Here is a 19559-nt window from a genome sequence, read left to right on the forward strand (position 1 = left end):
TAAGCTGAATTACAGTCCTGACGTTTTTGTGGTGGCACATTTAAGGACGTTCTAATTTTCTACTGGTCTTAAAATGCAGGTCTTCATGCTGTGGAGATCAAGCTTACGTTACATCAGAAACATTAAGGGTTTGTTCCCCGGGTGCAGATCAAGTCTAGTCCTGGACTAGAAAGCATGCTCAATGGACATTCTCCATTGAAATAGGTTTTTAGTCCAGGATAGGATAATTCCGTGTCCAGGAAACAGACCCTAGGAGTTGTTACACTGGCTGTATCAACATGTTATGCCAGTTTAGAACAACCAATGTAATACTTGAACTTGAATGACATGGAAACGTGAGAAACAGTGTGAATCTGTGAAACAAAAAGAGCCAAGTCGAGCACTGGGGTTTTCCGTTTTATTTAAGGTTTCTTTTTCCAGACCTGCAGAGGACAGTTCAATTCCTTTAAGCTCCTCAATGAGCGTTTAACTCAGCCCCATGTTAAAAACCACGGTAGTACGACGGACTATGTTGGTTTCTCCTGGATCAGTTCTTGTTTCTGGTGAATACTGTTTTAATAGGGGACAGCAGGAGAGAGAAAAAGGGAGAGATGAACAGAGAGAGAGAAAGAGGGACAGATCATAGAGTTAAGACTTAAAAAGAAAGAGGCTGTGAAGGGAGGACAGGTTATTCATTCTCTTGGCCCAGAGAAAGGCAGAGAGCTCCTTGGATTAAATTGCAAGCCGTCGTTTGTCATCTTGTCTTGTAGCACTTTCCGATATCACATTGCATTATTTAAAATTCTCATACTTTTTTATACAGATGCATATCAGAACATGGTGACACTATTTCCCAAGCCAATCACTCAAGCTCCTTTTCTCATTAATTCACGGTAAGGCCTCGTTGAAAGCCCTCACGGGTTTAACAGGGGGAAACTTGTTACGCTAGCGCTACCCTTATTAGTATTAGCTCTGACCTGCATATCTGGGAAGCCTTTTCATCAACCCCTTTTCTCTGTTCCATCTGCTTTCTGGTGACTCTCCTGATAAGGGTTTAGCTATTGTAGGTGCCACACAGTGGCACTGTGAGTATCATACTAAACCCTGGCTCTCAGGATGTCCCAGTATTAGCCTGTATCTTCACTCACAACACAGTCTTTAAATATTGTTCTTCGTTCTAACCTGGGACTCCAGCCGCTCTAAGTTTCCCCAGAATTAACACTTAACGTGCCGAGGTCTGGTATCGCGAGACTAGGCCTATTCTTCTTCCAACCCGAGAATCGTGGTGAGACTATAACTCTTTAACCCCGTCGGCCGGACCTCCAGTTAGGCAGTGCTACATCCTCTGATACAGAGGTTCAACTGAATCTTCCCTCTACTACAGGATGGGGCACCATGACCCCTGAGCCCAAAGGGAACAACGTTGGTTTTAATGACCTGTACAAGACAAGTCATTGGTTGGGCGCGTTCCAGGCAGAGTACATTGTGGTTGCCTGCCAGATCTCACAACGCCTGGATTGGTGTTCTCAGCTAACCAGTTAATCAGGTATAGCTGATCGGTTATCTCAGCTAACCACATATATGATATAGCAGTCTGTCACCGACTTCAAAGTCGATCATTGGTTGCTGAGTGAGTGCAGCACGACTGCAATCTAGTCGGCCTGGAACGTGACCATTGCGACCCTGTCTAACATGGATCCCGTAGCATTTATAGCCTGGCTGTGCCCTCAACTCCCCCCTCCTAACGTCTTAGTCTGTGCCCATCTCGGTCCGCATCATTTTCTGTCATCTGAACTACAACAAGTCCCTCTCAACTATACTTCTCTAAAGATTCTCAACCATACCTCTTAAACCGTTAAACTTTAAGGCATTTTCTCCTTAAATGAACATGCCCAAAGTTAACCGCTCTGGGGCTTCTCTGCAGCGAGGGAGGGTAAACAATTTCATTCAGTCTCCTGTTCTGTTCAAAGGGGGGAGGATGAGTGTCTTTGGGGCAAAGCTTTAAGAGCAGATTTACCATTCAGCTTGTTGCTTCATCCTCAAAGAAGTGGAATTGTGACTTCATTTCTTTCACCCATTTCATATTTAATCATTAGTTTACTTCTTAAATTACTCACGTTAGCTAATCTTGTTTCCTGTGCGTTTGTAGTTATTGACTTGGGTGTCACAAAACCTAACACTGCTCCTGTTCTCATCTAGATCATAAAAGACGGACCTCAAGTGAAGCTCACAGAAGTCGGTCTGATCCCAAACAATTCACCTGGGTCGTATTCATTATGCACCAAACGCAAGAAAACTAACTGATACCGGCAGGGACTACATGGACTTATCTGTCCAGTAAGAAACACTAATTTCCCGTTTTCAAAACGTTTCACTACTGAACACCCCTGATTACTGGAGCTCACAGTAAGGCGGTTTACTTTAGACCAAAAGGGGTACCTGGCAATGCATGTCATGTGCCACGGAAAACTAAACGAACAAACAAATAGGCCGTCAGAACCGGAAAAAAATGAAGTTGGAAGGAGAAAGAAAGAAAGCTTTGTTATTTTGTTAGCTAATTATTTTTCATAATCTGATCATCTGTAGATTGGTGTGTGTACTGTATCTGTATGGCATTAGGTAGGGGATTGGAATTAGGAAACTGCTGTAATCCGTCTTTAGTTTAGTGTCGGTCCCCGGCTGCGGTACTCTGTAGCAGCTCTGCAGCGCTCTGGCCTGGGGGTCTGAAGGCTGTCTGGAAGCCTGGGGGAGGGCTGTGAAACTGGCTGGGGATGGCCTGTTTGGGCTGGGCCCAGCCGGAGCCGGCTCTGTGGTGGAGGGGGAGGTGTGGGTGTGAGGCAGCCTGGTCTAGGAGGCCATGGTGGTGGCTGTGGAGGGACTGGGGATGGTGCTGCTGGTTCTGGGGCTGCTGGGGAAGGGAGGAGCTAGGCAGGGCAGGGCCGTCCATCTCTGTCAGGGCCTGGAGGGACTTGAGCCAGTGGGGAGGGTTCTGGTCCTCTTGGAAAAGGTCTAAACTGTTACCTGCTGAGGCTGGGATGCCTGAAGAGAGGAGAGAGAGAGAGATGGGTGAGTGGGAACTGTAGGACAGGGTTTCCCAAACTCGGTCCCGGGGCCCTCCCTGGGTGCACATTTTGGTTGTTGCCCTAGCACTATACAGCTGATTCAAATAACCAACTCATCATCAGCCTTTGATTATTTGAATCAGCTGTGTAGTGCTTGGGCAAAAACCACAACGGACCCAGGGGGAGGGGAGTCCCCGGACCCAGTTTGAGAAACCCTGGAGTAGGAGAGTAGATGCCCCCACTTCCATTTAGTATCTTTAGTGCTTTCTACAGACCTCCCTGGAAAACAGTGACTATTGTTGGTGAGTAGAGTATCCTGGCTAAATAAAGATGAAATGTCAAGACTCTGCTTATAACACTTTCAAATGTATCTTAATAAGTTAATAGCGTAAATAATAACATAAATTGTTAGACAGAATGAATTTGATATAATAAAAGTAATCATCATCGTATAATACCTGTGTAATAAATGCGTCTGGGGTTACTCACTACCTGTGATGATCGCTGGGTCCATCCAGCTGGCCGTACCGTCCCAGCTGAGGCTGTGTGATAATCCCCCTGGCCCGTGGAGCCCACCAATGCCCCCCATGTAGTTGGGCCGCCCGATGTGGTTCACACTGGAGGAAGAGGAGGAGGAGGAGGAAGAAGAGGAGGAGGAGTTGGGGAGACCACCGAAGTTGATGTTGATGTTGGGTAGGAGAGCTCTCAGGCCAGCCTGCCATTCTTTCACATTAAGGCCGTCTATAGAACAGCTGCTTTCTAGAGAGAGAACATGTTTATTTCATTAAGGAGAAATTAGAAAATAAGCCGTGCTGATTTGCTTCTGTAAAAAAAATACATAAACGGTAGATATTTCTAGACATTTAATAAAGACGTTTGATGAATCCACATCTTCACAGGTGGCTTTGGACTGCCATCTTGTGGCCAAAACAGAACTATATCTACATGTAATTTGTTTCCCGCAAGGTCAAAATAACATGGTAGAAACAGGGAAAACTATGACATTTTGACATTCAATGCTTGTTATGGTCATACTGGACAGATTGTATTAAACATGACTCAAACAGGTTTGGGGTCAATTGCATTTCAATTCAGTCCATTCAGGATGTAAACTGAAATTCCAATTCCAATTCCAGTTTACTTCCTGAATTGAGACAGGACATATAACTGACCCCTGGCCTCAACACTTCCAGAAGACAGAGACAGGGTCTCATCCCGTGTAGCTCAGTTGGTAGAGCATGGCATTTGCAATGCCAGGGTTGTGGGTTCGATTCCCACGGGGGGCCAGTATGAAAAATAAATACAAATAAAATGTATGCACTCACTAACTAAGTCGCTCTGGATAAGAGCGTCTGCTAAATGACTAAAATGTCTTATAACAACCTACCTGATATGGGGATCCCTCCCAGCCCTGTACTGTGGCGCTGAGGAGGCATGCTCAAGTCCAGGAAGTTTCCGCGTCCCCCTCCAGCGTTGGCCGAGTGGCTCAAGTGTGAGAGGAGGTGGTTATTGCTGCGTGCCGAGGCCGAGGGAGGCATGTCCATCCAGGGATGCTGAGAGGCAGCGGCAGCATGGGCAGCCTGACCTCCACCATGATGACTGCTCTGACTCTGAGAACCAGGGAAACTAAAGGAACTATACATTTGCCTGTGGTGGAGCTGAGAAAGGCGGGGTGGAGGTCCAATGCTGCTGGGGAAATGGTTGGGGTTGGAGGGGGGGATGTGAAGGCCGTGGTGGGAGCCGGGGTGGTGGAGGCTGAAGGGGCCAGGGGACCCCAGGGGACTGGGCTGGTCCTGGACTGACAGCTCCTTCTCTATGAGGTCAGCCAGGGCCTTCCGCGTGATGTCGAAGGGGTCGAAGCCCAGGTCGTCGTCCTGCTGTTGTGTCTTGGAGGAGGAGCCGAAGCCGAAGGCCGCTTGCCAGTCTGTAGAGGACGAGACCGGTATTGTGTCTGGGGAAGGGAGAGAAGGATGAAACGTTATCTAGTGGTAATGTTTCAAACCATAATGAAGGCTGTCTAGCTGAAACGCAGTGGAGCAGACACTGCACTGTCAAAGGAAGCATCGTCTGCTAACAGTGTGTGTGTCAGTGTCTCTGCCCCACACAACCCACCTGATGCGAAGAGGCTCTGTGGTTCAGGGGTCATGGGCCAGTCAGATCCCCCTCTAGGCGAGCTGTGGAAGGGGGGCAGGCCGGACGGGATGGGGTTGGGGTGTCTGAAGTTACTGTTGTCTGAGAACAGGGACTGGGACTCTGCAGCGGCCCCCTCGAAGGGTGAGCGGGCAGTGAGGTCCACTACACTGATGGGAACCACCAGACTGCTGGGGGGTCTGGTCAGCCCCGGAGGAGGGGAGGGGGACTCACTGTTAGGCATCTGGAGAGGGGGGAGGACAAGGGTAATGTCTGTGAGATTGTACTATTTGTAAGAAATAATAACTCATAATGAAAACCAACATTGGAAAAGGCTTAGAAGAGACTGTATACTCTGGATAGATATAACAAGAATTTCCCTAATAACATCACTATGTACTTCATGTAATAAAGTAATTATCTATACATTTATAAAAATCATGAAAATACATTTAAAATTGTTAAATAATTTCTGTACTTCTACATGTGAATTTAACTCATTAGTAAAGGGGGCGGCAGGTAGATTAGTGGTTAAGAGCGTTGTGCCAGTAACCGAAAGGTCGCTGGTTCTAATCCTCAAGCCGACTAAGTGAAAAATCTGTCGACGTGCCCTTGAGCAAGGCACTTAACCCTAATTGCTCCTGTAAGTCGCTCTGGATAAGAGCGTCTGCCAAATGACTAAAATGTAAAATGTCTTCTTACCTGTTGTAAAGTCTCTCCATTCACCCTACCTATTGATTCCGGAGGTTTGTCACTGGGACTAGAGGGAAACAGAAACAGACTATGATCTTCACGGCCCACCACCACCACCACCACCACCAGCATTTAAAAGGGACCAAAAGGAGACCAGTCTGGCCTGTGAGTTATAACCTTTTCACTCTATTGTGCTGACCTGAACCAAACTGGGCTGGCTTGGATTCTCTGTTCACACAGTCCTTTTCAGCACGTTTCCAGCAACAACAGTGAATGCATAACCATGCAGTACAGGATAGTACTGCCTGGCTTCTCAGTACAGGATAGTACTGCCTGGCTTCTCAGTACAGGATAGTACTGCCTGGCTTCTCAGTACAGAATAGTACTGCCTGGCTTCTCAGTACAGCTTGGTTTAACCCTCCACTGTATATTACCTGTTACTTTAACATTTCTGTTGTAATTGTAAAATTGACTAATAAAGTAATATTATTCTAAAATGCCTTCAGAAAGTATTCACACCCCTTGACTTTTTCCACATTTTGTTGTGTTAAAGCCTGAATTTAAATTAGATTGAGATTTTTGTCATCACTGGCCTACATACAATACCCCATAATGTCAAAGTGGAATAATGTTTTTCACAATTTTTACAATAAGTATTCAAACTCATTGTTATGGCAAGCCTAAATAAGTTCAGGAGTAACAATGTGCTTAACAAGTCACATAATAAGTTGCATGGACTGACTGTGTACAATAATAGTGTTTAACATGATTTTTGAATGACCACCTCATCTCTGTACCCCACACATACAATTATCTGTAAGGTCCCTCAGTCGAGCAGTGAATTTCAAACAGATTCAACCACAAAGACCAGGGAGGTTTTCCAATGCCTCACAAAGAAGGGCACCTATTGGTAGATGGGTAAAAATAAATTAAGCAGACATTGAATACCCCTTTGAGCATGGTGAAGTTACTAATTACACTTTAGATGGTGTGTCAATATACCCAGTCATTACAAAGATAGAGGCGTCCTTCCTAACTCAGTTGCTGGAGAGGAAGGAAACCGCTCAGGAATTTCACCATGAGGCCAATGATGACCTTAAAACAGTTACAGAGTTTAATGGCTGTGATAGGAGAAGACTGAGGATGGATCAACCACATTGCAGTTACTCCACAGTACTAACCTAATTGACAGAGTGAAAAGGAAGCCTGTAAAGAATAAAAATATTCCAAAACATGCATCCTGTTTGCAATAAGGCACTAAAGTAATACTGCAAAAAATGTGGCAAGCAATTAACTTTTTGTTCTGAGTACAAAGTGTTAAGTTTGGGGCAAATCCAATATAACACATTACTGAGTACCACTCTCCATTTTTCAAGCATAGTGGTCGCTGCATAATGTTATGGGTATGCTTGTAATCGTTAAGAACTGGGGAGTTTTTCAGGATACAAAATAAACAGAATGGAGCTAAGTACAGGCAAAATCCTAGAGGAAAACCTGGTTCAGTCTGTTTTCCACCAGACACTGGAAGATGAATTTACCTTTCAATAACCTCAAACACAAGGCCAAATCTACACTGGAGTTGGTTACCAAGAAAACAGTGAATGTTCCTGAGTGGCCGTGTTACAGTTTGGACTTAAATCTACTTGAAAATCTATGGTAAGACCTGAAAATGGTTGTCTAGCAATGATCAACTTGACAGAGCTTGAAGAATTTTGAAAAGAATAAATGGGCAAATATTGTACAATCCAGGTGTGGAAAGCTCTTAGGAGACTTACCCAGAAAGCTGTAATCGCTGTCAAAGATGATCCTACAAAGTATTGACTCAGGGGTGTGAATACTTATGTAAATTAGATATTTCTGTATTTCATTTTCAATAAATGCGCACAAATTTCTAAAAACATGTTTTCACTGTCATTATGGGGTATTGTGTGTAGATGGACAGAAATATATATATATTTAAAAAAATATATGAATTCAGGCTGTAACAACAGAATGTGGAATAAGTCAAGGGGTATGAATACTTTCTGAAGGCACTGTATATCAGGGGTTCTCAAAATGGGGTCATGGTACTGCATGGGGCCCGCGGCCAGATCTCTATATATCCATCTATCCACACACACATTTTTTAAATGAATATTACAAAGATACTTTTGGCCAAGGGATCCATGGATTAATTTACAAGTGTGTAATATTATTAATCTACAATTTAGGTTCTTAACCCTGGGCAACATGGACCTTGGAGGCTCACAGGCATAATGGTATCCACAGTAATCCACCAATTATACATTTTTCAACTCAATACTATTCCCCCCATTTTTTTTGGTTTTACATAACTGCACTTTAATATAAGATTTAAAAACAGCAAAGTTCTCTCTGCCTCATGGCAAAATGTGTAGAATTACAGGATATTAGCTTGACAGCTGCAACAATAAAAACATCTCTGCCCCATGACAAAATGTGTAGAATTACAGGAAATTAGCTTTAAAGGTGCAACATTTTCTCTCCAATGCTAAGAGGTGTGCCTTTTAAATGTTTTTTCCCCGGGGCTGAGACTTGGTTCATCTGACCATACTACAGACGTCATAATAAAACTCCTTGTAGGCGATTTTTATTTATTTATTTTTTAAATCGCACTCAAGTTCTGTTCTGACTATGAGGGGGTGCTTTCACAAAAGAGGTCCACAGCCCCAAAACGTTTGAGAACCCTTGTTCCATATTACCTGTTGCTGTCACAGTTAGAGGAGAAGGGGGACAGGGCAGCACCCAACTCGGTGTCCAGCCCCAGGCCAAGTCCTAACCCGTCTGAGGTCATGACATCTGGGTCCAGGCAGCAGTCTAGCAGCGGAGGAGACTTCCTGTCCTCTGACAGCCCATTGGCCAGTTTGCCACCATACCCCGATAGCGTCGGCCACCCATCCTTGCCATTGCCGTTGTTCGGTCTGCTGTGATAAATGGACAAATATCCAATAAAGGGATGTTGTGTGGAACAAATCGATAGAGGCCTCCAGGACAAATATTTTCTGTTGGGTAGAGGGAGGAGAACCAAAACACCAAAACATACCTTTGTGTAGAATTTGAAGATCTGCTTTTTGACTTTTCCCCTGCACACGTTGAGGTTTGTAGAAAGCTGGGGTTCATTTTGTAGAGGTCCTGGAGTAGTTTCTGCTCGTATTCTTGGTGTTTCCCGGCCTAAAGGACACAAACATAATAACGTTAAGTCATTTAAGCAGTGAATCATAACACACAATGCTCCCACTGTTCACCACAGACACCTGACACAAAGCTCCCACTGTTCACCACAGACACCTGACACAAAGCTCCCACTGTTCACCACAGACACCTGACACAATGCTCCCACTGTTCACCACAGACACCTGACTCAATGTTCCCACTGTTCACCACAGACACCTGACACAATGCTCCCACTGTTCACCACAGACACCTGACTCAATGCTCCCACTGTTCACCACAGACACAATGCTCCCACTGTTCACCACAGACACCTGACTCAATGCTCACCACAGACACCTGACTCAATGCTCCCACTGTTCACCACAGACACCTGACACAAAGCTCCCACTGTTCACCACAGACACCTGACACAATGCTCCCACTGTTCACCACAGACACCTGACTCAATGTTCCCACTGTTCACCACAGACACCTGACACAATGCTCCCACTGTTCACCACAGACACCTGACAAAGCTCCCACTGTTCACCACAGACACAATGCTCCCACTGTTCACCACAGACACCTGACTCAATGCTCACCACAGACACCTGACTCAATGCTCCCACTGTTCACCACAGACACCTGACACAATGCTCCCACTGTTCACCACAGACACCTGACACAATGCTCCCACTGTTCACCACAGACACCTGACACAATGCTCCCACTGTTCACCACAGACACCTGACACAATGCTCCCACTGTTCACCACAGACACCTGACTCAATTCAAACGCATCACAGCTTCTACCTAGACCCAGATCTGGCATGACAACGACCATGTGAGTTGATTATACAGCACAAACAGATGTGGGACCAGGCTAGCTTCAAAATAACATTAATGCTGAGGTCCAAAGCCCCTTTAAGTAAGAACATGGTTGGAAAGGCAGATACAGAAACATCCTCCAAGAGAATAGGAAGAACATGATCTAACCTGGGACAAGGTAGACACACAGGCAAGTACACCGCATGACGTCAAGAGAAAGTACATCTGGCATCTCTAGTCACCCACCAACAATCACACAGGAAGAATAAAAGGTTTGTTTACCTGCATCTCCTCTTTAGTAAAGCTAGCTGCCTCATCCCCCAGCTCATGTAGATACATACAGTCTGGTTTGGGACACTGCATGCTTTTGAGGAAGTAACTGCAGTATTTTGTTGTACCTAAAGAAGCCTGCATTTTTGAAAAAAACATACAGAAAGGAAAGCTCAGTTAAAATCTACTTGTGATTAATGTTCTCTTCAGTTGAGGTGCCCTCTAATGTATCATATTATTACTTATCTAAGACAAAGGTCATACAGCATTTAAGATTAGATAGTCCTTTATTTGATAACATTCCTTACAATACGTCAACAAAACAGTTACTTCTAGGACCAGTTTCCCAGACACAGATTAAGCCTAGTCCTGGACTAAAACACAAGCTCAATGGAATATCTCCATTGACAATTGTAATCCAGGATTTGGTTTAATCTGCGTCCGAGAATGTCTGTTCCGGTCACCTTGAGTGTTCTGCCGTCCACTACTACATTGTTTACACATTGTATCGCTCGGAGGGCGTCTTCAGAGCGGATATAGGTGACATATGCACTGGCACTGGGACCCTGTGGATCAGAAAACAGTGAAAATAATATTCAGAATAGGTCATAAGAAACACACAGCTAATTTTTTATTAGAGATGTAGTTCATGTCACCACCTTCCTATTTTACATTTGAGACGAACCCACTTGCTTTTGAATTCAATCCCACTTCTTATGATCTCTCACTTAGCAGGCACTTTCCTCCAAAGTAATTGACAGTACAGTGAGTATGTAAACTCAGCAAAAAAAAGAAACGTCCCGTTTTCAGGACAGTGTTTTTCAAAGATAATTTGTAAAAATCCAAATAACTTCACAGATCTTCATTTTTTAATTTAAAAAAAAAATATATATATATATATATATATATATATATTTAACCTTTATTTAACCAGGTTAGCCAGTTGAGAACAAGTTCTAATTTACAACTGCGACCTGGCCAAGATAAAGCAAGGCAGTGCGATAAAAACAACACAGAGTTACATATGGGGTAAACAAAACGTACAGTCAATAATACAATAGAAAATCTATATACAGTGTGTGCAAATGTAGTAAGTTATGGAGGTAAGGCAATAAATAGGCCATAGTGCAAAATAATTACAATTTAGTATTAACACTGGAGTGATAGATGTGTAGAAGATGATGTGCAAATAGAGATACTGGGGTGCAAATGAGCAAATGTAAATAACAATATGGGGATGAGGTAGTTGGGTGGGCTAATTACAGATGGGCTGTGTTCAGGTGCAGTGATCGGTAAGGGTTTAAACACTGTTTCCCATGCTTGTTCAATGAACCATAAACAATTAATGAACATGCACCTGTGGAACGGTCTTTAAGACACTAACAGCTTACAGATGGTAGGCAATTAAGGTCACAGTTATGAAAACTTAGGACACTAAAGAGGCCTTTCTACTGACTCTGAAAAACACCAAAAGAAAAGATGCCCAGGGTCCCTGCTCATCTGCGTGAACGTGCCATAGGCATGGTGCAAGGAGGCATGAGGACTGCAGATGTGGCCAGGGCAATAAATTACAATGTCCGTACTGTGAGACGCCTAAGACAGTGCTACAGGGAGACAGGACGTACAGCTGATCGTCCTCGCAGTGGCAGACCATGTGTAACAACACCTGCACAGGATCAGTACATCTGAACATCACACCTGCGGGACAGGTACAGGATGGCAACAACAACTGCCCGAGTTACACCAGGAACGCACAATCCCTCCATCAGTGCTCAGACTGTCCGCAATAGGCTGAGAGAGGCTGGACTGAGGGCTTGTAGGCCTGTTGTAAGGCAGGTCCTCACCAGACATCACCGGCAACAACGTCACCTATGGGCACAAACCCACCGTCGCTGGACCAGACAGGACTGGCAAAAAGTGCTCTTCACTGACGAGTCAAGGTTTTGTCTCACCATGGGTGATGGTCGGATTCGCGTTTATCATCGAAGGAATGAGCGTTACACCGAGGCCTGTACCCTGGAGCGGGATCGATTTGGAGGTGGAGGGTCCGTCATGGTCTGGGGCGGTGTGTCACAGCATCATCGGACTGAGCTTGTCGTCATTGCAGGCAATGTAAACGCTGTGCGTTACAGGGAAGACATCATCCTCCCTCATGTGGTACCCTTCCTGCAGGCTCATCCTGACATGACCCTCCAGCATGACACCAGCCATACTGCTCGTTCTGTGTGTGATTTCCTGCAAGACAGGAATGTCAGTGTTCTGCCATGGCCAGCGAAGAGCCTGGATCTCAATCCCATTGAGCACGTATGGGACCTGTTGGATCGGAGGGTGAGGGCTAGGGCCATTCCCCCCAGAAATGTCCGGGAACTTGCAGGTGCCTTGGTGGAAGAGTGGGGTAACATCTCACAGCAAGAACTGGCAAATCTGGTGCAGTCCATGAGAAGGAGATGCACTGCAGTACTTAATGCAGCTGGTGGCCACACCAGATACTGACTGTTACTTTTGATTTTGACCCCCCCTTTGTTCAGGGACACATTATTCAATTTCTGTTAGTCACATGTCTGTGGAACTTGTTCAGTCTCAGTTGTTGAATCTTGTTATGTTCATACAAATATTTACACATGTTAAGTTTGCTGAAAATAAACGCAGTTGACAGTGAGAGGACGTTTCTTTTTTTTGCTGAGTTTATATATTTTAGTATGTGTATGTGATCCCTGCAGCGATACAACTCAACTGAGCCGCCCTCCTCCCAACTGAGCCGCCCTCCTCCCAACTGAGCCGCCCTCCTCCCAACTGAGCCGCCCTCCTCCCAACTGAGCCGCCCTCCTCCCAACTGAGCCACATAGAACCAGTTCTTACCTGTGAACCTGCATATGATGTGCTGTTGTTGATGACCACCTTGTGTATTTTCCCAAACTTCCCAAAATACTCTGGCCTTTTTAGAACCTGTGGAAAAAACGAAGACAGGAATGATGATTGAGACATGTTTCACAAACAGACCTTAATAAATACAGTTGAGAGGGGAAACAAGTACAGCTAGGTCAGCAGACCAGAAATATGATCAGGTAACAGAATAGCGAGATGAAATCTTCGTCTAACTACTTAAAGCAGGGCTCTCCGACCCTGTTCCTGGAGAGCAACCCTCCTTTAGGTTTTTATTCCGACCCTGTTCCTGGAGAGCAACCCTCCTTTAGGTTTTAACTCTGACCCTGTTCCTGGAGAGCAACCCTCCTTTAGGTTTTAACTCTGACCCTGTTCCTGGAGAGCAACCCTCCTTTAGGTTTTAACTCCGACCCTGTTCCTGGAGAGCAACCCTCCTTTAGGTTTTTACTCCAACGCTGTTCCTGGAGAGCAACCCTCCTTTAGGTTTTTGTTCCAACCCCAGTTGTAACTAACCTGATTGAGCTTATCAACCAGCCAATTATTAGTCAGGTGCGCTAGATTAGGGTTGGAGTGAAAACCTACAGGACGGTAGCGCTCCAGGAACAGGGTTGGGGAGCCCCGACTTAGAGATACTGCGAGATGTAGGTCCTTGTTCTACTTCCCCAGAGTCAGAAGAGCTCATTGATACCATTTTTATGTCTCTGTGTGCAGTTTGGAGATGATTGAAGTTAGCATATCGTTAGCTTAGCGCAATTGCTGGAAGTCTTCCGGTACATTAGCCAGCTCCTCCCAAAAGCAGGGAAATAAATCTAACTACCCAAAGCTGTGTGGTTGGTCATTTACTTACAAAGCTAATAAGCTATACATAGTCATCAATATTTTATACATTCGTTAAATTTTACTGATAATCTTTTTAAAAAAATTGATTTTATCCACTTCCTCATTCTCTGTCCCATTGTCACATAGAGAATTATAGAGATCGCAACGCTGTATCCATCTGAATGGCACTGCCCACAGGCTCACAGACGCTGCCCACGGGCTCACAGACGCTGCCCACGGGCTCACAGACGCTGCCCACGGGCTCACAGACGCTGCCCACGGGACAGATCCAACGTTGTGACCTCTATACATCTATATGAGGAAAAACGACACCAAGTCTCGAAATCTCGCAGTATCCCTTTAATGACTGAAGCAAAGTGGAGGGGTGGGGACTTTAGGAGATTTGGCGCGTGTTCAAATTACTTCCAATCAATGTGCTAAATGCTTTTATCTCCATCAGCATCTGTGGACATCAAGTACTCTATGATACAACTATGTACTCAGCGCATAAGCAGCAAAAAACATTGCCCAGGCAAAAAGGTATGCATGGGTTAACTGTAGAGGGAATGGGATAGTATACTCACATTACATTTTACTTACAGAAGAAACCTATGGCATTTAGCTGAAAACAGATGAGAAAATATGGACATCCTATAACAACTAAGTACCTAGATGTCTCCTCCACTACTGATGTTGGACTCACCTCTGGGTCGGTGAGGCTTTAAGAGAAAAACCCTCAAAGGGTACTTCAACTAGGGTTACAAAATTCAGGAAACTCACAAAATCCCCAGGTTTTCCAAAAAATCCTAGTGGTAGGATTCCCAATTTCTGGAAAACCTGGGAATTTCAGGAAAGCTTCCTGGCATTTTGCAACCTTAACAAAAAACTAAAAAGATCTAGGCCCATCTTGATATAGTATATCTACATTGAGTATACCAAACATTAGGAACACCTTCCTAATATTGAGTTGCAGCCCCTTTTGCCCTCAGAACAGCCTCAATTCATCGGGACATGGACTCTACAAGGTGTTGAAAGCATTTCACAGGAATGATAGCCCATGTTGACTCCAATGCTTCCTACAGTTGTGTCAAGTTAGCTGGAAGTCCTTTTTGGGAGGTGGACCATTCTTGATACTCATGGGAAAATGTTGAGCGTGAAAAATTAAGCAGCGTTGCAGTTCTTCACACAAACTGGTTTGCCTGGCATCTACTACCATACCCCGTTCAAAGGCATTTACATATTTTGTCTTGCCCATTCACCTTCTGAATGGCACACACACACAATCCATGTCTCAATCCATGGCTTAAAAATCCTTCTTTAACCTGTCTCGTCCCCTTCATCTACACTGATTGAAGTGGATTTAACAAGTAACATCAATACGGGATCATAGCTTTCACCTGGTCAGTCTATGTCATGGAAAGACGTGTTCCTAATGTTTTGTACACTCAGTGTATATTAATGTAGAAGGCTTATATTGTCGACTCTGCTCCATTTCTCTCTCGGTGTGTGTGTGTGTGTCTCACCTCTGGGTCTGCCAGCCTTTGAGAGAGCCCGACCACGAAGACCAGGTTTCTTTGAACTACCCTGACGCTGGCCAGGTGCTTCCTGTTCTCTGTCACCTTCTGTTTCTTCTCGGTCTGTTTCTGCTTCTTCTCGTTCTTTATCCTCTGGATCTCCTCCTGTGACAGAGGCTTGTACACCGCAGGGTCCTCCGGGTACGGCTGAATGTCAGGGGGAAGAGATAGAAAGACAGGTAAACTCACCTGTACATACTATAGGTATATCCTTCTGGGGGAGAGTTAGGAGCAGAGTAGAATCATTTCTGTCTCTGTTGGAAGAATAAAGTAGTATTACATTATAATACAACAGTACTCTCCAACTCTGTTCCTGGAGCGCTACCGTCCTGTAGGTTTTCGCTCCAACCCTAATCTAGCGCACCTGATTCTAATAATTAGCTGGTTGATAAACTGAATCAGGTTAGTTACAACTGGGGTTGAAACGAAAACCTACAGTGAGGGTAGCTCTCCAGGAACAGGGTTGGAGAGCCCTGTACTAGACTGTATGTCACATTTCCATAACCCCTGCATTGACATCAACATTTGTTCCTGGTCACCGTTGAACTGGGTATCAGTCCCCCACCCAGCCAGCCAGCCTATTTTCTGCAGGCGGGGCAGAGGCCGTTCTCATCTGTGTGGATGCGGTGCCAGCAGAAGTGTCGGAGAAGGGCTAGGGTTAGTGGTTAGGATAGGTTACGTACCTTTCTGCAGGCGGGGCAGAGGCCGTTCTCGTCTGTGCGGATGCGGTGCCAGCAGAAGCGGCAGATCTGGTAGCCGCAGGTGCAGGGGAAGAAGTTGACGTCGTCAATCTCCAGCGGCTCCATGCACAGAGGGCACTCCATAGGGTCTTCCTTAATCTCGGGGCTGTGGGACATCCTACGGCACGGTGAAGGGAGCAGGTGTCACGGCTGGTCACGGGCTGGGAGGGAGGAGCATAGTACGGGATGGGAGAGGATCGAAAGTAGAGAGACAATTCAGCTACTTAGAAACTATCTGTTGTGTTCAGCTTTAATAAGAGATCAAGTTATCTTTATTGTCCCAATTGGGAAATGTGTTGTGCAGTCAGGATTCAACAATAAAAACAGTGACAACCATACAACCGATATACACATAACATAAAACAATGAGATTGATAAAAAGGAGCAGTCATTGTGCAAAAGTGCAGCAATAAATATACATTATTTCATTTCATGGGCAGATGAGACAGGATAGAGACCGGAAAGGCAATTCTGCTACTCAGAAACTATTTTTGGACTATTTTTGAAGTAGGTAAATAAATTGTAAACAATAGCTAGGCTTCCATTCAATAGGCAACAGATTTATGCAAATATTCTAAAATCTGCATAAAAGCAATATGCAAATGTTCCATCCAGAGATGTGTTTTCATCAAATTGACTTGTTGCTGATAACAGCCTGTGCGTGATGACCGAATAAAAAAAAACACAGGTTCAATGTGTTTCCATCCCATTTTCAACTCTACTGATGGTTTTGGCACCAGCTCTAGCCAACAGCTCGCAGATACAGTGTGGGTTGGCTATCTACATGATGAGATTATTATGGACAAAAGAGTGACATTTTTATTTGTCAACAGCAGCCAAACATCGATCATCATGTCACCAGAATAAAACCCTCAATATTTAATGTAAAGGAGCATCAAGCTCATCACCTTGCACTTTCATCACCCTGTTAAATTCATCTACAACTAGAGAGAGAATACCCCCACTCTGCAGCAAAAGAGAGAGAATACCCTCCACTTAACAGCTAGAGAGAGAGAATACCCTCCACTTAACAGCTAGAGAGAGAGAGAATACCCTCCAAACAACATTTAGAGAGAGAGAATACCCTCCACTCTACCGCAAGAGAGAGAATACCCTCCACTCTACCGCAAGAGAGAGAATACTCTCCACTCTACCGCAAGAGAGAGAATACTCTCCACTCTACCGCAAGAGAGAGAATACCCTCCACTCTACCGCAAGAGAGAGAATACCCTCCACTCTACAGCTAGAGAGAGAATACCCTCCACTCTACAGCTAGAGAGAGAGAGAGAGAATACCCTCCACTCTACAGCTAGAGAGAGAGAGAATACCCTCCACTCTACAGCTAGAGAGAGAGGGAAAATACCCTCCACTCTACAGCTAGAGGGAAAATACCCTCCACTCTACAGCAAGAGAGAGAGAGAATACCCTCCACTCTACAGCTAGAGAGAGAGAATACCCTCCACTCTACAGCTAGAGAGAGAATACCCTCCACTCTACAGCTAAAGAGAGAATACCCTCAAATCTACAGCTAGAGAGAGAATACCCTCCACTCTACAGCTAGAGAGAGAGAATACCCTCCACTCTACAGCTAGAGAGAGAGAATACCCTCCACTCTACAGCTAGAGAGAGAGAATACCCTCCACTCTACAGCTAGAGAGAGAAAATACCCTCCACTCTACAGCTAGAGAGAGAGAGAGAGAATATCCTCCACTCTGCAGCTAGAGAGAGAGAGAGAATACCCTCCACTCTGCAGCTAGAGAGAGTGAATACCCTCCACTCTACAGCTAGAGAGAGAGAATACCCTCCACTCTACAGCTAGAGAGAATGAATACCCTCCACTCTACAGCTAGAGAGAGAGAGAGAATACCCTCCACTCTACAGCTAGAGAGAGAGAGAGAGAATACCCTCCACTCTACATCTAGAGAGAGAGAGAGAATACCCTCCACTCTACAGCTAGAGAGAGAGAGAGAGAGAGAATACCCTCCACTCTACAGCTAGAGAGAGAGAATACCCTCCACTCTACAGCTAGAGAGAGAGAATATCCTCCACTCTACAGCTAGAGAGAGAGAATACCCTCCACTCTACAGCTAGAGAGAGAATACCCTCCACTCTACAGCTAGAGAGAGAATACCCTCCACTCTACAGCTAGAGAGAGAATACCCTCCACTCTGAAGCTAGAGAGAGAATACCCTCCACTATACAACAAGAGAGAGAATACCCTCCACTCTACAGCTAGAGAGAGAATAATCCCCACTCTACAGCTAGAGAGAGAGAATACCCTCCACTCTGCAGCTAGAGAGAATACCCTCCACTCTGCAGCTAGAGAGAGAATACCCTCCACTCTGCAGCTAGAGAGAATACCCTCCACTCTGCAGCTAGAGAGAGAATACCCTCCACTCTGCAGCTAGAGAGAATACCCTCCACTCTGCAGCTAGAGAGAATACCCTCCACTCTGCAGCTAGAGAGAGAGAATACCCTCCACTCTGCAGCTAGAGAGAGAATACCCTCCACTCTACAGCTAGAGAGAGAGAATACCCTCCACTCTGCAGCTAGAGAGAGAGAGAATACCCTCCACTCTGCAGCTAGAGAGAATACCCGCCACTCTGCAGCTAGAGAGAGAGAATACCCTCCACTCTGCAGCTAGAGAGAGAATACCCTCCACTCTACAACTAGTGAGAATACCCTCCACTCTACAACTAGAGAGAGAATACCCTCCACTCTACAGCTAGAGAGAATACCCTCCACTCTGCAGCTAGAGAGAGAATACCCTCCACTCTACAACTAGAGAGAATACCCTCCACTCTACAGCTAGAGAGAGAATACCCTCCACTCTACAGCTAGAGAGAATACCCTCCACTCTACAGCTAGAGAGAATACCCGCCACTCTGCAGCTAGAGAGAGAGAATACCCTCCACTCTGCAGCTAGAGAGAGAATACCCTCCACTCTACAACTAGAGAGAATACCCTCCACTCTACAACTAGAGAGAGAATACCCTCCACTCTACAGCTAGAGAGAATACCCTCCACTCTGCAGCTAGAGAGAGAATACCCTCCACTCTACAACTAGAGAGAATACCCTCCACTCTACAGCTAGAGAGAATACCCTCCACTCTGCAGCTAGAGAGAATACCCGCCACTCTGCAGCAAGCATTCCCCCCAGGAAGCAGGGAAAACTGGTTTTCAGCACTTTAAGTGACTGCTGTGTGTGTGTGTGTGTGTGTCTGCTACTCAACTAAATTCCCAGAGCAGAAGCTCTTTCTTTGCTGAAGCAAAAAACTAAATTTTCTCCCCAAGATAATGCTAACAGCGATGGCATTATTGGAGTATGATTAATCACTATGTCCATTACTGTTCTACATGTATTATCATCATCCTCACCCCTTTGTTCCCGTAGTACTCCCATAGCAAGC

General features: G+C 45.2%; 1 protein-coding gene across 1 annotated transcript; it reads right to left on the reverse strand.

The window, feature by feature from the left end:
* Nucleotides 1–383: 383 nt before the first annotated feature.
* Nucleotides 384–16304, reverse strand: LOC311135136 (CCR4-NOT transcription complex subunit 4-like). Its single transcript, XM_084169030.1, has 12 exons — nucleotides 16093–16304; nucleotides 15359–15556; nucleotides 12993–13079; nucleotides 10598–10699; nucleotides 10146–10271; nucleotides 8926–9053; nucleotides 8585–8806; nucleotides 5874–5931; nucleotides 5154–5415; nucleotides 4429–4992; nucleotides 3534–3800; nucleotides 384–3018 (listed from the first exon to the last, which is right to left on the reverse strand). The coding sequence occupies exons 1-12, from the start codon at nucleotides 16264–16266 to the stop codon at nucleotides 2642–2644; spliced, it is 2565 nt and encodes an 854-aa protein (XP_084025156.1). The 5' UTR covers nucleotides 16267–16304; the 3' UTR covers nucleotides 384–2641.
* Between the last annotated feature and the right edge of the window lie 3255 nt (nucleotides 16305–19559).

The sequence above is a fragment of the Coregonus lavaretus genome (genome assembly GCF_964263955.1).
Source record: "Coregonus lavaretus genome assembly, chromosome: 9".
Taxonomy (NCBI): domain Eukaryota; kingdom Metazoa; phylum Chordata; class Actinopteri; order Salmoniformes; family Salmonidae; genus Coregonus; species Coregonus lavaretus.